This window comes from Aethalodelphis obliquidens, unplaced genomic scaffold (assembly GCF_003676395.1).
Source record: "Aethalodelphis obliquidens isolate GAN/ISIS:26980383/991018 unplaced genomic scaffold, ASM367639v1 scaffold44, whole genome shotgun sequence".
Taxonomy (NCBI): domain Eukaryota; kingdom Metazoa; phylum Chordata; class Mammalia; order Artiodactyla; family Delphinidae; genus Aethalodelphis; species Aethalodelphis obliquidens.
In genome coordinates, this window is record NW_020837988.1 from 844,963 (window position 1) to 864,996 (window position 20,034).

At 45.9% G+C, this 20,034-nt stretch overlaps 1 protein-coding gene across 4 annotated transcripts in view; it reads right to left on the bottom strand.

The window, feature by feature from the left end:
- PRKCA (protein kinase C alpha) overlaps positions 1–16,826 on the bottom strand; it is a 363,240-nt gene extending 346,414 nt beyond the window's left edge. Inside the window, exons 1-2 of one of the 4 annotated variants that reach the window (XM_027080426.1) lie at positions 16,473–16,826; positions 13,746–13,777 (exon numbers count right to left, since the gene is read on the bottom strand). In XM_027080426.1, the coding sequence (XP_026936227.1) occupies positions 13,746–13,777; positions 16,473–16,645 (205 nt within the window). In that variant the 5' untranslated portion in view covers positions 16,646–16,826. The remainder of the gene's footprint in view (positions 1–13,745; positions 13,778–16,472) is intronic. The other 3 variants (XM_027080427.1, XM_027080425.1, XM_027080428.1) reach the window with 3 other exon arrangements.
- Positions 16,827–20,034: the final 3,208 nt, after the last annotated feature.

Here is a 20,034-nt window from a genome sequence, read left to right on the forward strand (position 1 = left end):
TCCATTCATGGTCTTTCCACATTAATATACGTGTAACTAACATGCATGTGACCGTATAAAGGCATTTTAAACTATATAACCCAAATTAAATTCGAATCCAATCAAACCTCTGGATCCAGCTGCCAATTTGCAGGAAATACAGGGGGAAATGATGTACTATGAGCATCTAGTTACCAAGATTCTGACTGTGGGAAACTCTACAGGTCCAAAAACCCAGGGACGCCTCCAGGTAAGTTATAAGGAAATGGGGAAGTTATAGAGAGACTTAAGGACATTTCCAATTATTTTTAAATGTGCAAGATTAAACTACAGTATCTGGGGATAACCCCATGATAGAACTAAACGAAACACACAGAAGTGATGGATCTAAAAGTCACGGAAGTAGTCACTTTGGAGGAAGAAACGAAGCAAATGCGGACGAGCCAGGCTCTCCTGCTTGAGCTGGGCAGCAGTTACAAGCAACGGTGGCTTTATGGCCATTCATTACACCATACATTTTCTGTGTGGTTTTATACATTTGCATTTTATTTTACAATGAAAGGTTTAAAAGGTATGATCCAATTTCCCTCCCTAAGGATGTGCTAAAGCTGAACTCTCCAATACCATATAGCCACCCACTGCATGTAGCTATTTAACTTTAAAAATAAATGCAACAAACAATTCAGTTCTACATTTCAAGGGCTTAACAGCCAGATGGCACCAGTGGCTACCCTACAAGACAGGGCAGATTATGGGGCATTCCCGCATCACACAAAATTCTATTGGACAACAACAGTCTAGAGAACAAGCTGGCTTTCCAGATCAAGCTCTGAAGTTCTAGTTCGTCTCTCCAGAAAAAACCTGGCAGATGCATGAGATCCGTAACCTTCAGTGGCTTCCATTCCTATTATTCTGCTTGTAAATAAGACTCCTGGCAGTGACAAGCAATATAAACTCATTGACAACCACCCAGCAACCACAGTGACCACAGGCAGACCCCACCCAGACTGGCATTACTCCAGTGCAACTAACAGTAATAAAAAACAGGAGTGGTCTCATTTTTTTGTTTTAAATCAAGGCAGGCATCTGATTGCACCAATGCATGATTAGACATACCATACCGATACAACAAAACATGATTTACCTCCAAGACTAAAAAATTAGATGCACTCTGGGATCCTATACAGGACCCCACAACAGAAGGAGGACATTAGTGGAAAAACTGGTGCAAATTCAAATGAGATCTATAGTTAATACTGTACCAATGTTAATTTCCTGTTCTTCCTAATTATACTACAGTTATGAGAGATGTTAATATTGGGGGAAGCTGGCTGCAACAGAAATTCATTGTATCATTTTTCAACTTTCCAGTGAAACAATTAGTTCAAAATAAAAGTGTGAAGGAAAGCTTTCTTCCAAAGATTTAAGGAGCTGGATGAGAAACTCCAGTTAGAGCCAAGGATGGTTCAATCACTTGAGGATAAAATGAGATTGGTGTAAGTTTCAGTTCATAGAACTGAAAGTCCCCACTCACTGCCTCACCCCAGAATCAAAGATTTTCCCAGGAAAGCTGACTTTGAAAAGGCAGGCTATTATTCAAAGCAAGTTATGACTTCCATACAGCAGCAGGTGCAAAGGAGCAAAAAACAAAAGTGGCCTAGAAACTTCCCACTCCTTGCTGGTTACACAGGAGACCCTGGTGTAAAATTTATCAAGCTATACACTTATGATCAATGTATGTTTCTGTATATAAAAAGTTTTTAAAAAGAAAAAACTTCCTACTTTTTTTTTTTTTTTTGCAGTACACGGGCCTCTCACTGCTGTGGCCTCTCCCGTTGCAGAGCACAGGCTCCGGACGCGCAGGCTCAGCGGCCATGGCTCACGGGCCCAGCCGCTCTGCAGCACGTGGGATCCTCCCGGACCGGGGCACAAATCCATGTCCCCCGCATCAGCAGGCGGACCCTCAACCACCGTGCCACCAAGGAAGCCCCAAAAACTTCCTACTCTTAACACAAGTCCTATCAAATCTTCAAAATTATTCATATATCAAATCAGCAGTAATAATTTACCTTGAGTTTCCTAACTTTGATTCAAAGTCTCTTGGAGCAATAAAGATGTCCAAGAGTATGGGAGGGAAACTCACCAAGGAAAAAAAATAGGAACCATCACTTCTGGCTCATTTTTAAAGCAACTGAGAAATCTAGGACAGGAAAGAAAATTCCCCAAGCAACACTTACAAGACTTATGTTGTGTTTGGATTTAAACAGAAAATACTGAAAAAGGTATGCATAAAGTGTCCATGTTTAACTTCAGTTCCATCATTTTGTATATTTTCTATATTTATGTATTTCTAAGATCAGAACCTCAAGTCAACACTGAAACTAAGGTTTGACGTCTATATTTGGCTGTACCACTGTTCAGAAATAATTTCAATTCTAAGAACAGGTCACTGTACTACAGCAGGCAAAGCCACATAAACTTTATGGTTATATTTAGTCACCCTTCAAATCTTGCTTGGGGGCCTCCAAAAATATGTACATTTGTAGATTAATACTAGTGGGTTTGTACTTTAGGTAACATATAAAATGCAAAATAAGCTGTTGTAATATCTCAGCGTAAGATTAATAGTAGACTAAGTAGCTCAGGGATGTAGCTTGCTCCCAAAGAATCATGAGGAGCTAAAATTAGAAGGACAAAAGTCAAATATGTAACTTCAAGCAGAGCCATTTTCCTTGCCCATGAATTCTCATCCAAATTCAAAGTCTTACACATCTTTAATATTTTAAACAAGATGTTTGTTATTACCAGACTGGTAAGCCACGTTATGAAAGATGAACATACAATCCTTACTCAGTAAACCTCCTAGGCTTTAGAGCAACATGCACATTTGTCTCTAAACGGCACTGCCATTTTTCAAAGGCAATAAAAGGAATCCAGTGCCTGCTCTAAGTTTCCAGATTTCCTCAGGCTTCAGTAGATTATGGGATGAGCACCTAGACTCACTGGCAATAGAACTTAAGATGTAAGACTAGAGAGTACACTTAAGTACAAAGGTTTATAAGCTACCAGGAAGCAGGAAGCGGCAGTGGGCACAGCACCACTTTACAGGAGTTGGGGCATGAAGATCAGTTTTGCGGTTGGGTTTACAGCACATCACGGAACCCTCGTGGCCGGGTCCAAGGCTGTGAACTCAGGGCCTCAGTTATACAGCCTGCACAATCCCTTCCTGCTTTAAATCCCAAGACCACAGCGCTTCTTGATCCTGTGACTACAGACTTCACCAAGGAGGCCAAGGTTAGTACTTAAATGGACATGCATTCAGAGGACTAACCTGCATTTAAATAGAAGCATGTTTTTAATTACCTACAGATATAGTAAATATAATGGTTAAGAGAGCTATCCAGCTTCTTAGTGACTAAAATCTCGCCCATCTGACGTGACTATATTCTACTAGTTCCATTTTTTCTTTTTAATCCTAAGTCTCCACATAGTTTTAGGCTGCTCGGACAATATATACAGATCAAATAAAATTTGACATAAAAGGGACACAAAGGAAATGCAAACAAGAGCCAGAAGTCGACGATGTACTCTCAACTTTGGGATAAAACTTCATTAATTCTCCACCAATAGGCAAGTTAGCCAAGCACCTTGTTCACGAACGAGCCTATCAAAGTTAACGGCATGAATGCTGTATTCTCCCCAAGTTTATGCTTTAATCATGACAAGCATTAGTATCACACCTCTCACCATATTAACTGAAGAACAAAAGCCCAGAGCCTCGCCCAATGAGTTATCATCTGATCTCCAATACCTTTACCGTTTACGTTAATTATTCTACAGCAGTGCATCAGATTCGTTTTAGACCACCCACGGCACATCTCAAGCATAAACTGTTCCAGCTCCCACCCAACAGCTAATCTTTAATAAACTGTGATTTTGCAAGTTAATTTGCATCACATGATCAGACTCCGCTCAACCAGCAGGTGCTGTGGTGCTTGACGGTTCTGATTAAGAAAGGGAAAGTAAGACAATGCGTCTCGACCCTTAACCCAAACTTGATTTTGAACCTAAAGAATAAATAAGAATCAGTCCTGCATGTTTCTGAACTGTTAGAAACTGAAATTAAAACAGCATGATCAAGTTTTCCATGTTGAGTCACTCAGATTGAAAAAATTAATGTAAAACTAAAGTGATAAAAATCACTTTAGTGATCAAACTCACCATGTGAAAACATCAGATATACTGAAGATTTCAAAATTAGGCCTATGACTAACAGGATCATTCTGTAATCCACCTATTAATGTTAACTTACAACTTTTCATGATTACAACTGCATTAAGCACCTTTTAGAAAAAAAGAAAAAAGTATGATTTAAACTACTCCCTACACTGTAAAACAGTTAAGAATCAAGTTGCAATTTCCGAAGTTTTAAAAGTGAGCCATCTCCCATTTTCACATTTTAAGATAATTACATATAGTTGTATGCATTAATTCAAAAGGGGGAAAATAATTTAAGCTCATTTACTGCCACTGAACTTCAAAACAAATCCAAATGGAAACTAACGCAAACCTTTACAAGCATGAGCTTAGCTTTCTTGAATCAAAGAGTTTTATGCCAATTACAAACAGCACTACAAATCATACTTTATTAGACAATCTGACAGAAGGAAAAACAAGTGAAAACGTGAGTGAAAGGGACTGGCTACTTATCAGTACAGCTTCAGATACCAACAAGAAACTACTGCGATACAACAGACACTCCATCACCCTGGTCTCAAAGCTGCAGGACAGTGGGCGAGTGCTTAGCCTCTGCCCTAGCGTCCATCCCTGGAGAGCGGGCACGGGAACGCCAGCTCCCGGTGCGGGGGTGGGGGGGGGCGCATATGCCGAGCACATACCAGCGCAGCAGTCTTCTGTGAGTTCCGATTTTGCAAAGCTGAAATCCAGATGAAAGCCCGTCTTATGTTCCCACCTGAGGTGCTCTGCAGCACCCCTTTCCCTTCCAAGGATTCTGATTAGGGTTATAGCACTTTCCCCACAGTTTAGCCCCGTGGAGAAGGAAGAAATAACTGAGAATGAACCAGAAATTCTGGAAAAATAAACCAGTGTGCAGTTTTTAAAGAACAATGTGCTGCCAGTTTTAAATATGTGATGTTATTTCTTTCTTATTGTTTCCCTTATTGATGTGTATGAGCCTATTGGAACTCAGCCTTCGTTATCACCTCCAGTCCTAATCTCCAGGCTGGCCACCAATAGTACCAGCTTCAGAACAAAGACCCTCGGAATAGTGTCAGAGCAGCACCCTTACAAAAACACATTTTCCAAAAAATACAACATATCTGACACTGTGTGTAATACTGTTCTTTCCTGTAACTGCAACATCTTTCTGAAAAGTGAGCATGACAATTAAAAACTACAAGAGGGGGCTTCCCTGGTGGCGCAGTGGTTGAGAGTCTGCCTGCCGATGCAGGGGACACAGGTTCGTGCCCCGGTCTGGGAAGATCCCACATGCCGCAGAGCGGCTAGGCCCATGAGCCATGGCCGCTGAGCCTGCGCGTCCGGAGCCTGTGCTCCGCAACGGGAGAGGCCACAGCAGTGAGAGGCCCTCGTAACGCAAAAAAACTACAAGAGAAAGTCACGGATTAGCAGAGAAGAGCCCACCTGTGGGGACAGGCAGGGGGTAGACCCTCGGGCATTTCTCCATCTGCCCTATCGGGGGGTCAGGGCTGGCAACACCGCCAGCACCACAGCCTCCCTGGACCCCCAAGTCGCTTTCAGGTTCTTTTACTCCATTATTTCCTCATATTAGAGCATCTCCCCCCAGCTCCCCAAATGAAGGAAATCCCACGCATCCTACAAAGGCCAAATCGAAAGCCACCTCTTAAGGAGCCAAAAAAAATCTTCATCCTCATGTCGGTCGACTCCTACTTGGTTCAGACTTATGACGGTGAGCTGTCTCCATCTACGCCGCCAGGCTGTCTGCCCTGCGGTGTCCAGCAGAACCTCCCGCTACAGGCAGCAAGCACAGAGGCGTCATCGAGTTGAACAACTTCATCCCTGCATTACCTCCACCATCCAGTGAGGTGGCTGAGGTCTGACAAAGCAAGAGGAACCATGCGGCGGGGCACCTGGGGTAACAGCACGGAGTCTGGACCCACACTGCCTGGCACGAGCCCCAGCTCCACCATTTCCCAGCTATGTGACATTGGGCGAGCTACCAAACTTCTGTGCCTCAGTTTCCCTAGCTGTAAAATGGGGATGACACTGCGGACCTTTTCAGAAGTGTCATGAGGATCAAATGAGGACTGAAAAGTGCTCAGAACAGTATTTAAGAGTAAGCACGACATGAGCGCTTGTTATTGTGTTTCAAATACAGGAAAATCTCCCCATCGTAGACTACAGTGCATGAGGTAGACTAGACTCATCACTCCAAGCATCATGGTTTCACCAACAGGATCACTGGCACTTAGGAGTCAGATCATCTCTAAGAGAATTTTGCTCAGAATTCAGCTGTTGATTGGATCATGCTCTTATCCCATTTCTCATACAAGTCTGTCCAAGTTGGATCTAAGTTTGTTTATAGTACACACCATCAGGTCCCGGGCTTCCACTCTTATTTCTTACCTATTAAAGTCACCCCAGTTAATTAATGATCTTGTATTTCCCAAAATGCCCAAACTAGAGGTGTATAGATATTAGGGGGAAAACACAGCAAACGAAGGCAAAGATTAACTGTCCTCAAGCTAATCTTACTTGGTGAACTTGCTCTTAAATAATTCTTATCTTGCGCTGACAATTAGTCAAATCATTCCCCTCTATTCTATTTCCAGAAGCCATTTTCCCCTTTGTATAATTTAAGAGGGTTTCTTTTAATGTAGCTGTAGTAATTTCAACTAGATTTGACAGCTAAAACCATGCCAATTCTGAAATGTTCACGTCTCAGGTTAAAGTCTAACATGAGTTTTCAGTCTGAGGGGAGAGACCTGAAATAAAGGGTTTGTCGTGGAAATTCTGACAGACACATGAGGACAGCAAGGCCTTCATTCTATGTCACCAAGACATGTTTCAGTGTTTCCCTCAATGGCAGCATTCTTTCCTCCCTTAATATAAATTCAGGCTCTGTAAGTACCAAAAAAGTTTCCATTTGGCTCTGAAAAGTGCTTTGTGCAGAACGACTAGAATCTGAACCCGAGCTCCACCCCACCAGCCTGGCAGATTCTTCGGCACTCCTTTCTTTAAAAATGACCATATGCTGTGCTCAACGGGGCGCTTTTGCAAAGAAGTATACAAAATGAGAAAGCTCCTGGATTGTCTGGCGTGAGGCAGCACTTAACACGACTTTCTTTCAATTGACTGAAGCCTGTCACGGGATTGCAACTGGGTGACAACCGTTCCACCCCTGCGCCCCCACTCCTCACGCGAAGATACAGAAACCTTTCAGGAACAAGAAGTTTAAAAACACCAGAATCAAGTCGAGCTACTACTCTGTCTGGAGCATCACAATCTGGTTTCAGCCATTAGCAATCTCCAAGCAAAGGACCATTTAAACGACTGTACCAAACACATCCTGGCACTGGTTTTGACTTTTCACCCCTGTACCCCACCTAAGGCATCGCCCCTCCTGCTGTGGCAGAAAGATTCATTTCTGATGTCCAGATACTTCTCTAAAGTTAGAAGGCAGGCACACCAAGTGGTTTATTCCTATCGTACTAATTCATTAAGCTTAACATGACATAGAATTTATTACACACATGAATTAGAATTTTCTGTTCTATATTTTGACTAACGATGCTTAGCTTCAGAAATCACTTTTTCTTATGCCATCTCAAGATCTACCCCTCGCTGACATAACTTTGGATTATAAACTAGACTTCCAAGTAGGCAGGGGCTTCCCTGGTGGTGCAGTGGTTAAGAATCCGCCTGCCAATGCAGGGGACATGCATTCGTGCCCTGGGCCGGGAAGATCCCAACGTGCCACGGAGCAACTGAGTCCGTGCACCACAACTACTGAGCCTGCGCTCTAGAACCGACGAACCACAACTACTGAAGCCCGTGCGCCTAGAGCCTGTGCTCCACGAGAAGTCACCGCTGTGAGAAGCCCGCGCACCGCAACGAAGAGCAGCCCCCGCTCGCTGCGACTAGAGAAAGCCCACGCGCAGCAACGAAGACCCAACACGGCCAAAAATAAATAAATTTATATAAAAAAACAGTAGGCAGGCAGAAGTGACTGTGATCCTTCCAGCTAGGAACATTCATACCATACCTCTAATATTTACACAATCTCACACCCAGCAAATATTTACGTAGTGTCAACCGAGCACCAGGCACTGCACTAAACATGGAAGACAGAGAAATAAACCTCAGTCCTTGCTCCCAGGGCTGGTAGAGGAAACAGACAGGAAATACTGTGCGGGGAGGGTCCTATGAGAGGGAGAGCACCCAGAATGGCAGGGAGGACGGAAAAGGTCCAGGCTAAACTTCAGGCTAAGACTCCAAGTGTACTCTCTGGGCAAAAACAGGTTGGAGAAAGCATGGCGAGAACACACTTTCTGGAAAAGTACAGCTTCCTTCAAGTGACAGGAGGATGGGAGGAAGGAGAGCAGCCTTAAGATGAGTCAGAAAAAGCAAGGCAGCGGGACTGAAGAGACTCAATGTCCTGGCAGGGAGCCGGGCTCCATCCGTACAGGGAAGCTCTGCAGACAGCTAATGGCACCTTGAAAACCTCTGTGAAGGAAAAACCAGCATGTTAAGGGTTAATGTGACTAAAAACTCCTCCAGGAGAGGGAAACACTCAGGACACTAAGACACATGGTAGAAGTAAAGGAAATTTGTATGTCAGATTCATCTGCAAAAATAAATACTTGAGATTTCTACCAGCATCAACTTCGGGGGGTGGGGGGTGTGTGTGCAAATAAAAGCACTTTCACTTAATGTACCGAGTGAAAGAAGAGCAATTCAAAAAGCCATTAATCAGAAATCATTTCGTAACAGTTGGCACCAAAGGGGAATCCCCTATACTAAGTTTTCTTCATGTGTCTCTACTTCTGAGAGGAAAAGAAAGTTCTAGCTGCCCATCTCAATCACTTTCCTGCATTTCAGGGATTACAGACAATTTCATCTTCGAAGTTGGAATAACCCTTTAGTCTGACCTCAGTGCAAAACCTCCAGCGTTCCGAATTATACTCACTCTTACTTGGACCTGCCTTTTTGGAACTTACAGGTAACCAGACACTCACCTATAGTTCACATAGCTTCTAATCTGGGGGGAGGGTAACCAAGTGAGAAGCAGGGTCGTGAAATGCTGACCTGTTTTGAAGACGGAAAATCCTGGCATCAACTTCGGAAATCAACGGGCCGCCCCAGAGTCCAGGGGTGGCTGATCCAGTACACGGGAAGGACAGGTACTCCGTCAAAGGCGGCCAGCTTCACCACACAGCCCCGCCCGGGTCGCAGCCCCGCCCGGGTCGCAGCCCCCAACCCTCTCCTGGCACTTGCTGGCCACACTGCTTGGCTCTCAGAACCCTGAGGCTTGTGGCGAGTAACTAGGCATCCTCTTCTGAAAGGCTGCCAACCCAACCCCCTGTTAGAGATCACCCTCCCTTAGACGGCCCGGTTTTCTGGGATTCCTCAGCTCCTACAGCCAAAGGGGGAAACCATTTTTTTCTTCAAACATCAACTTTCATTCTCAGAGAAGGAGTATCAAGCACTGTCCTACTTGGGTAAGCCGAAATATGGACCCTGAAACAGGCCTTCAAGATGGAATGTCATCAGGAAAGGGGTGAGAAAGCTGATTTCTTCACCCTCAACGATGGAAAAACACAGAGCTTCAGTTAGCCTCACAACGCACAGTATTTGATGTGTGCTCGGCAGGGAAACGGCTCAAGACTCAAACCTGGCTCAGCAGCGCTGTGCGAGCACATGAACGTGAATGAACTCCCTGCAGACGGCTTGCACGTGCCAGGCGGACCACCCAGGACGAAGAGCCACAACAGTAGACCCCGGTCATCCGTGGGAATTCATACTGATGCTGTCTCCAGCGTGTATTCAGAGAGCCTGGGTGACAGTACATTTTAACTTGTGACATTCACCATGAAGGAATAGAAAAAGGGAAAACAGAAGCAGGTTAGCCAGATGTAACAGACTATTTGGCCCGTCAAGTAAGCAGGTCACTTTTGAGAGGCTGTTTCTATCGCTGTAAGTAGAGAAGGGCATGGGTCTTGCTAACTGAGGGGGAAAGAAACGAGTTGGCTCACTCCCTTTCCCAGTAGCCAAAGTAGGCGATACGGCTGCTTGGGGCACCACGGCCCCCGAGGAAGAGCATCTGAGGCGGCCGGCACTCTCGGACAGCTGCTGGGAGCAGCCTGAGCAGGACAGAGACCCCAACTGGACCCAGGCCTTCCGGGCTTGAACCTCAACTTCCTCAATGCCCAGGGCCAGACAAGCTTGCTTCTATCCTTCCTTCAGAAGCAGGCAAGGCCAAGCTCTCCAGCAGCCTCACGGAGATGAAGTGAGCACGGAACAGATCAAGCCAACCCACAGAACAATAAGCCAAACAAAAATACAGCAAATTCGAGTCCTGTCATTTCGGCTTGTCTTCATCTCCAAGAACCTGAAGAAGGTTCCACGGCTTCAAGATCTACCCTGTCCTCCCCCAACGTTTAAGGCCCTTGGTTCCAACCACGTCAGGCAGCAAATTCTCACCGCAGGATCGGCTTCTGTTACTTGCCCTAGTAACACATTTTCAGGGTTGCATCCCTGTACCACATGTGCTGTAAGGACGGAATAGAGTCCAACAGGTAAAAGCGGGAATGACCCAACAGATCTCTTCAGAAAAGCTTTCTGCGTCCATTTATGTTATATCTTGGGGGAAGGGAAGAAGTGGGAAATCACCTTACATGTTTCTTTTGGAAACACCCTTATAAAATATGCTTTCTAGATGGTACAGATTACAAACCCAGTTTTAAGGACTAAAACTTGCTTATTTCTTTAGTCTTCCAATTCTGACTTAACACTAAACAATAGTGAATATTTTAGGTTTAAAGCTAAACGAGTCCATGTATGTGTGACTCGGAGCATCTGCCCCCTTTGAGCTGAAGTAAACTCAGCTGCAGGTATTTTATCTTCTGACCAAAGCAACACGCCACACACTTAGAGCTGGAACACTACACCCCCTCCATCAGGTGACAAGTATGGGTACTAAAAGCAGCCTCAGCCTCCAGCTATCATCCCTAGAGGGTGGGCTGCAAAGGGCACACGTGAGGACGAGTCATTCTGCTAAGAACGAGCCTATCAAACCAAACCAACAGGAAAAGTTGAGTTAGAGATCAGGAGAAAACTTAACATCTGACCATTTAAGAATATACTGAAGACTGAGACAAGTACCAAAATAGGAAACACTGGGTAAGCATTATGTGATGAAGAGCACTGCCCTGAGCTGACATTATCTAAGTTACAAACAACAAGATAATGGGTTAGCACAGGCCTGCTCAGAAGTCAAAAACTACAGATGACACATAACTACACAACTGTAACAAGCAGCTCCCCACAAATAGACTTATAACTTGAAATGGTTTCAGTGAATTAAACATCTGTAAACACAATAGGGGAACTCATTCAAGGGAGCAGGTTTAACTCTTCAAAGCAAAGAAGACTGCATAGAGCACACGTTCACTGCTATAGTTCGGTTTGTAAACCCTGAATTTCAAATATAAGGAAATTCACAGGACAGATACAAGGGGCTAAAACATGTTGGAAGTGCTCAAACTTACACGAGAGATGGAATTTGAAAGAGGCCCTTTTCACCCACCAGAGCAAAAATATAGGTAAGAACGAAGAGAAAGGGCTACTCTATTGATACTGAAATACAATTAGAACCTTTTTGGAGAGCAACTTAAGCTGTGCTCATTGCAGTTTAAAATGTATCCACACACACTTCTATGTACCTATTGCAGAAATACCTAGAGCCCAAGGATATTGACAGCTGTATTTGTACTACAATAGTACAGAGAACTTAGAAACATTTAAAATGTCTCAGAGACCGGTGAATCAATTTGTTATTTCCACACATGCAAATAAGGAAGAACTGATGTTTTGATATGGAAGGACACCTACCACCTACTGCTAAAAAAAAAGCTGCAGAATGACTGAAAATTTTGATTTTTAAAAAGTATGTGTAAATAAGTGAATGAATGGATGTCTTAAATAGAAGTTATTCCTGAGGGTGGGAAAGGAAACAAGATTTCATTTTTATATACAGTGTTTGCGCAATTTATGAGTAGCACTTCTATAATTAAGGTAAAGGAATGATTAGATGTGAGATTATTAACCTGCTAATCCACTGGAAGTTCAAAAGATGCCGAAAAAACCATTCAGGTCCTGCTGTAGCCTAGCATGGCCAACAAAACCGGCAGGTCTCAAAGGGACAAACCTTATCCTGGGGTTCTTTGTATTTAAAAAGCTCATTTTCTACATAACATACCCCCTTTCTCTTGTGCATTATCTAGACCATTTAGTAAATATTTTTCTTATGAGTTTCCCTAGGCCTCCACATTCAAACACATTACCAAAAATAACAGGAGATACAGGTATCACATTAGCCCCGAATCACAAGGTTACATCTTTAAACTTCCTAAAATCCTGTTCAAAGACTTCAAACGTTGCCTATAAAGTTCAGGTCCACAACTTTGCGAAGTGGAAAGAGTCACATCTTCCTTTCATTTCTTAGACTGGCAACACGCCTTTCATTCTTTTGCAAAGGACTCAACTTGATTTCTCAATGTGACTCTCCAAATAAATTTATTCAATAGGGGTGTTAATCACAACGTAAAGGAAAGTAGAACACTGATTATACATAAAATCCCCGCATCCAAAAATCTTTAGAAAATGCATATAAGAAACAACTTCACAAGTGTGCAGGTTTTAAATGGTAACCAACTTACGAGCACAATTTTAAAGTTACAGGAAGTACACCCTGTGTGTCTCTAACGCACTTAACGTTAAACACTGTTAGTATAATATTTTCCAGGCTAGAATGCACTTTCCACTTGCCCTAATAAACCGAAGCCCACATGGGAAATGTAACCAGAACTAAGTAAACATAATATAGACAGGAGAGCCAGAAGGTGGGCTAATGAACTGGGATGACTTCACAAGCAATAAGGCATTCTAAACAAATGTTTCAACAAACAGAAGGGTATGAAAAGTTAGGTATTTGGAGGATGTAAAATGCAACTACAGATCAGAGGAGGAAAGGGATTTCTTTGTGGATGCAATGGAGAGCGTAAGATGAGATAACGCGCCTCATGCCGCAGCCGCCTTAAAACGTGCAAACTTTGTTCTGGATGACAATCGACCATCAAAAACCAGAAACAACTCACTAGCGTGCTGCATAGCCCAAGATTAGGGGTCCAACCCAATGCCTAGGTAAAAAATGGACAAAAACAGGAAGAGCCACACACACCGTGATTTCATTTTTTTCTCAACACCCACACAAAACAGCAGTTTCTGACAAGAATGTTCTTGGCAAAAAAAATAAGTTCCAGGAAGGTTTTTCCCTTGAAGAAAAAGGCAGCTCTATATGCAGATTACGAGGCAAAATACCAAACAATTTTTTTAAGGCCCAAATTTACAGCCCTCATATTTTGAGAACATCTAAACGTTTTTGGGGGGGGGGGGGATCAAAGAAAAGATGACTGGAAACACTGTTCCTGTCTGGAATACTTATTTCATGCTGTACCTGAAAGTAAAATCCAACGTGGGCAGCTTACCTTGGCACTGGAAGCCTTGTTTCCCAAACCCCCTGAAAAACAAACAAGAAGATTTCTTAACATACTTTGTGTTGGATACATCTTAAGCCAGTTATGTAACAAAGCTTTCTAGTTAAAAGTCTGTACATGAAACCCAATGATGTGACAGGAAAACATGCCTAAACAGCTCAGAGCACTGGGTCAATGCAACTTTAAGAAGATCTGACCTCCAAAGGCTCCCTAAGCTGTCTCAATGTATTCAAGTTTTTTTTTTTTTTTACACTGTTATCAACACTTAAATTTCAAGGCAAGAACATGACTATAAAGTTGTTGGCTACAATATTCAGGGAACAAGGAGAACCTGACCTTACGGTTAAAAAAAACAGCTGAATTTGGTCCCTAAAGACCAACTGAAAATTGTTTCTCCCTAAAGACAACAAGCAGCTTCATCATTTGTTGTGAATGTAAGTATTTGTCTAGATATCGCCAAGCAGCGCCACTCTTAACATTGAACTTTGGCTTAAAGGAGCCACATTTTACAAACTATCATCCCTATTTTTCGCATGTAAGATTATAATCTAATTTTACCTAGAACCAAGGGCATTCAAAGCACATTCAGGAACTATTTTGTTCTTGTAAATTACTTTAGAGAATTTACTTTCTAAGCAGAAAATCCTGATGTGGACGTTAAATTGCAAACACCATTCCAACTAGGATGAACTACATTAAAATTCTCAGAAGGTTATGAGTCATAATCTCTCACTTTACACAGCATTTTAAGTTTACAAAGCACTTCACATATCTTTATAATTAACTCAGTCATCCCCACCCAGAAAATAATTAAACGCACTTAGTTTTAAAATATCAGTGCTTTAATATTTAAATGACTTGCAAATCAAGGACCCAGAAAAGAAAACTGAAAAATTAAAACCACTGCTCAACAAAGCTGGGGAATATTTTCCTGGAACTTCCAAGGGGTTGCTTTACAGCTAAGCAGAGAACTGTTTCAGGGATTACTCCAGGAGAAAGAGGCCGGGGAGATCTTTATTTTCCACTCACATTACACCTGGTGACCTGACATGCCACGTCAATTCACCAGGGGCTAGCAATTGATAGTGGAAAGTCTTCAGCGAGCCTGGATATACATGTTGCAAGTCCCTTTTCTACCTTACCTACTTCCTGCAAAAGTGATCAGTAGTCTAGCTGTTCCCTCTTAATGGAATTTCACAGCTGATACACGAGGCTGAAGACCTCCCCTTAACTAAATGCAATCTCCTCTCTGCCCTAATACTCCAAGAACTTAAATAGTCTTATCTACAACTACCTATGTGCTCCCTGGAGCACAACTGCTTCATACGCTGACTACACGTTGGAAACCATTCACGGAGGTAGCTGTGCTTTTCGTAAGTGTACTGTTGAGCTGATTTCTAAGACAATTAAGCACCTCATTAGCACCACGTGGGTGGGGCTCTCCTGGCGATGACCTTCCCAGGTGTGATGGATTCAGATAACGCCACACAAAGTTAAACACCTATTGATTAGCGCCATGTTTGTGGGCCTCGCCCTTAGAGATGATTTTCCCCAGCTGTGATGCATCCAGGTAGCGTTCTCCAGAGGGCCTCAACAAGATCCACATGCCAGCTGGCTGGTGGCAGGGCGCGCTCTGTGCTATGAACCTGGTGCCATTCCCCAGCCTGGCGGGGCGGGGGGGGCAGGAGTTACGGAACCCTAGACATGTCTGACTTGGGGCGGGTGTCCTACATCCAAGAACAAGAAGTAGAAGAAGCAGAGTAGCTAGCAACCTAATTGGAAAGAACCTACTGCTCCTCCAACTGGAGCATTTGGACTACCTTTAGTTTCAGCTTTCTCAAATAAAAGAATTAAGGAGGAATCACTGACCTTTATGAAAAGGTCAGTTAATAAAAGGCACAGCTCTCTCACGGGAAGAAAGCACATACACGATTTCCTCTAGTTTCACAGGGTTCAGAGAACCCGTCTCTAAAGCCCACCACTTACCCATTCCCCGTAAACCCCCGGGGACCCCCGAGTTAATTTCTGCGTTCATTGAAAGTTACCAGAACTCTGACACCTTCAGCCCTGCTAGCGTTTTTCTTACGGGCTCTGTCCTCACGCGCTAGGTTTTACCGGCCTGACCCCGTGCTGACGCGGGTTATTTTAAAGGACTCCATCTGCCCTTCTACCGTTTACCCGCTCCCTTTAACTCCCCCCACCCTGCACGCTTTTAACAGTTGGTCGCCTGTCCGCTCTCCCCGGGCTCACGCAGGGAAGCCAGAGTCACTCCGTGGCCAACAGGTACGAGTTGCAGCGGGCAGGACCCAAGGCTGCAACGGAGCCGGAGCCCGAGGAAAAAGGCCGCGTCCACACCCGCGAGGCGCCCGGCCCCGCTCGCCCCCAACCCGGGCCGCGCCGCGCAGCCGCCGCCTGCCGCCTCCCAGACTCTTCCCTGGGGACCCGCCCTCCGACTCTCCGCGGCGCTCGGCCCTGACCCGCGGAGACTCCCGGTCTGTTCCTGGGACGCCGGGGAAGGCTGGGGGGCCTCTGTGTCGCCCCCTGCCGCGGCGGGGGGCGGCCGGCCGGCGACTCCCGGCAGTCCCGCCCGCGTGCGTCCTGCCCGGCGCGCGCGTAGCGTCCCAGGCGAGTTGGGACTCCCAGCGGCTCCCCAAGTTCCCCGGGAGAGGCGGCCAAGACTGGGGAGGACCGGCCCCGCGCCCCGCCGCGCGCACCCACCAGATAAAGTCGGTGCAGTGGCTGCAGAAGGTGGGCTGCTTGAAGAAGCGGGCGATGAAGCGGTGGTCCTTCACCTCGTGCACGTTCTTCTGTCTTAGCGCCCCTTTGCGGGCGAAGCGGTTGGCCACGTCCTGAGGCGCCGCCGAGTCGTTGGCCGGGAAGACGTCAGCCATGGTCCCCCCACCGCCTGCTACCTCCGCCGGGAGCGGGGGGCGCGGGCGGCGGCCGAGGCGCGGCAGGAGTCGGGCCGGAGCGGAGCCGCGCCGGAGCGGAGCCGCGGGCGCGCTGCTGGCCCCTCGCGCACTGACAGCGGCGCCAGCGCTGGCGCTTCCGACTCGGGCAGCGGAGGCGGCCCGCCCACCGCGCATGCTCCGAGCGCGGCCCGGGCGGGCGGGGGCGGGGGTGCGCCGGCGCTGGAGGAGTCGACCCCCCCGCGTTTTCCGCGCCGCCGGGGAAACAGAGGGGGCGCCCGGGCCTGGGAGCTAAAGGACGCCGCGGAAGCGGGCCCGTTCTCCACCGCCACCGCCTCCTCCTTCTCCCAGCCTTCCTCCCCCTGGGCCGCCCGCTCCGCTCCGTCCACCGCACACGCCGTCCAGCTTGTCGTCGTCGTAGTCGCCGTCTTCCTCCTCGCAGACTCCGCTCGCCGCGCTCAGACGCTCACTTACCTCTCCCGCTTCCAAGACCCACCGTGTTTCCGGCCCAAGAGCCCAGCTTTTATAAGCTTGCATCAATTTGAGGTTTCACCTGGCTCCAATATCCAACCCCCGCCCCTCCCGGGCCACCACGCTGTTTATTATACACGGCAGGAGAAAAGGAGCTACTTTCAATTAAGGAACACGGGCCCTTTCACATGCTTCCAATTGAATTGTGCTTCACCTGCGTCTTGTATAGACGTCTAATTTGGATGTTAGGACGGTTAAAGGACTCGTCCTGGTTGTTTATCCCGTTACTCACTGACTACCACAGTTAAATCATGGATGATCAGGCTTTCTTGATTTTACAAGTCCAGAACCTTAATTTAGAAATCATTTTGCATCCTAGGCTAACAACTGCCTTACTGGCAGGTGCAGAGCGCAGCCAGTACATTTGTAAATTACCAAGTAAAACTGCTTGTGAAAGGGTGGCTGGCATGGGTCTTCGAGGACGCACGTGGGGTTGTACCAACTAATCACTTGCTGAATATTCATTAGTTCTGCCTGGAGGATGCTAAAATACATGAGGGAAACAACGTTTCATTATGGTTTAATTTCATCGTCAGATTCACTAAATTCACAAAACAACTTCATCTACTGAAGATAGCGAGAAAGGGAACATGTTTAATCCTTCGAGAGGTTTAAAAAAGCAAGAAAGCTTTCCTAAGATCTATACTATCTTAGAGCATATCACATAGACCAAATAGGGCTACCATTTTGTAAGATTGCCCAGTTGAACGCATGATGATAGGAATGTCTTTTATGTTTTGACACGTGTTAGTTATTGACCCGCCCTTAGTGGAGCATGCACTTTGCTGGCTCACTTGCAATCTCTCCCGCCAATGTACTTGGAGCTTAAAGAGATTGCACCTGCTTGCTATCCTGGTCAGAAATTTTGCCAGTAGTGGTGGCCCCCTCCAGTCCAAGGGGGCAAAATAAAAGGAATGAAAAGCAGGGGATGTCGGGAATATTGAGCAAATTCTCTGCAAAACACCATAAGCGTCTCACACCATGGTTGTTGATGGCTTAATACTTGTAAATCACATGGAACACGGTAGAAAGAAACAGATTCTTGCCTCACAGCCGTCTCTGCATCTAAGACCAAGGTCCTCACACCTTTTATGAAGACAAGCTTCCTTCTGTTTCCCTGAAACCTTGATATAAGGACAGAAGAAAAATATGGGAGAGCTGGAGGGAGGAGTTGCAGATGGAGTGATCTCTGAGCACAGTGACAGGCAAGATGAGCTAAGAATCAAGTGGACCTTGGCAGCAGCCTGGCCATCACCTGTGTGCGAGTGGAGCCACTGATCTCAGCAGTGGGGAGACCAGAGAGAGACAATATCTCTTTTCTTTCTGGTTGTGGCTTTGCTCTCTTGCCTCAGTGCTTACTGTCGTTCCTTATGGGCAAGGCGAGAACTCACTGGAAGTTTGTCGTTTGATGGCTGGGCTGAGCGTCAGTACTCTATTGCCTACAGATGGGCTCACTTGTGGCGCAGGGCGTGGGGTTACACCTGGGGCGGGGAATCCTCGCGCAGTGGAACACCACCCCCGGCAAGGACAGATGAGAGTGTGGGCCACAAGTGGCCCTGAAACCGAGCCAGACCCTGGGCACTCCTGGGCACAAAAGCCTTTCTGTGTCCCCCCACTTCTCAATTACAGGAAATAGGCTTCATTCAGCCTCCAGGACCTTCCCTGAGTTCCAACGGGCAGGTTCAAACAGTTACTAATCAGGGAGGGGAGGGGAATGCAGAGACCAGGGAGGAGCGGTCAGGAAACAATAGTGCAGCCTTGGCGCAGGGCGTTGGTCCCCCCCTCAAAGGATACACACATAATATCTCTGAGCTGTTTTGCAGATACTGAAACCCCCTCCAGGTGGGAGAAGTTAACTGCACGCTGCCCACAAGCACGGAGACCCCAGACCCGGTGGACCCAGAAGGCTGGTGATGCTGACTCCTGGTTACCTCGCCACCGACCAATCAGAAGAAGGTCCACGAGCTGACCACGGCTCTTTGAACCATTACTAGAAAACTCCTCACTACCCCCTCCAGGTTGGGATACACAGTTTTGAGGGCATGAGCCCGCTGTGCCCCCCTTTGCTTGGGAAAATAAAACTATCCTTTTCTGCTTCACCCAAAACCCTGTCTCCGAGATTTAATTTGGCGTCCGAGTACAGAGGCCAGATTCAGCTTCAGCCCCGGCAGCCCACCTGAGAAGGATCTCCATGGTGACACTAAAATGGAGGGGATTCCAGAAAGGGGAACTCCTGGGGAGGTGGAGTGGTCAGTGAGACATGGATGTTAGCAATGATGTTAGAGTCTGCTGTTTCCTGGGGAAAGTGCAGGAGAGCAGATATGGTAGACTGAACACACCGTTTGTGAGAGCCCTCCTCTGTGACCCCTGCCTTGAGGAGGAAGCCCAACACTCTTTGCAGAGGTGCTGCCTGGAGCAGACTTTAGGAAAACCTCAAAGCAAAATACCATCGATCCCTAATTAGATACACTGTATTATAAGAAGCCCATAATTCCCTGGTAAGGGAGAGCAGGATGTAAAACGATATTCAGAGATGCCATTTTTTAAAATGTATGTACACCTACATATATATGATATAAATATGCCTGTGCAGTTACACACAGGTGTATACAAAGATATACATGGCAAAATGTTCATTTAAGTGACTATCTCTGGATGGTGGGAATATAAACGCTTTTCTGTGCAGGAAGAGAAGCCTTTGGCCTAGGGTTTACATTTTGAAAGGGCATTGGAAACCGTAATTTTTAATGTTGTCACCAAAAGGAGGTATTTGTTATTTTTAACACAAAAGGTTTTATTGCCAGAAATTCACTGTTGTTGCATGGAGTAGGGATGGTACT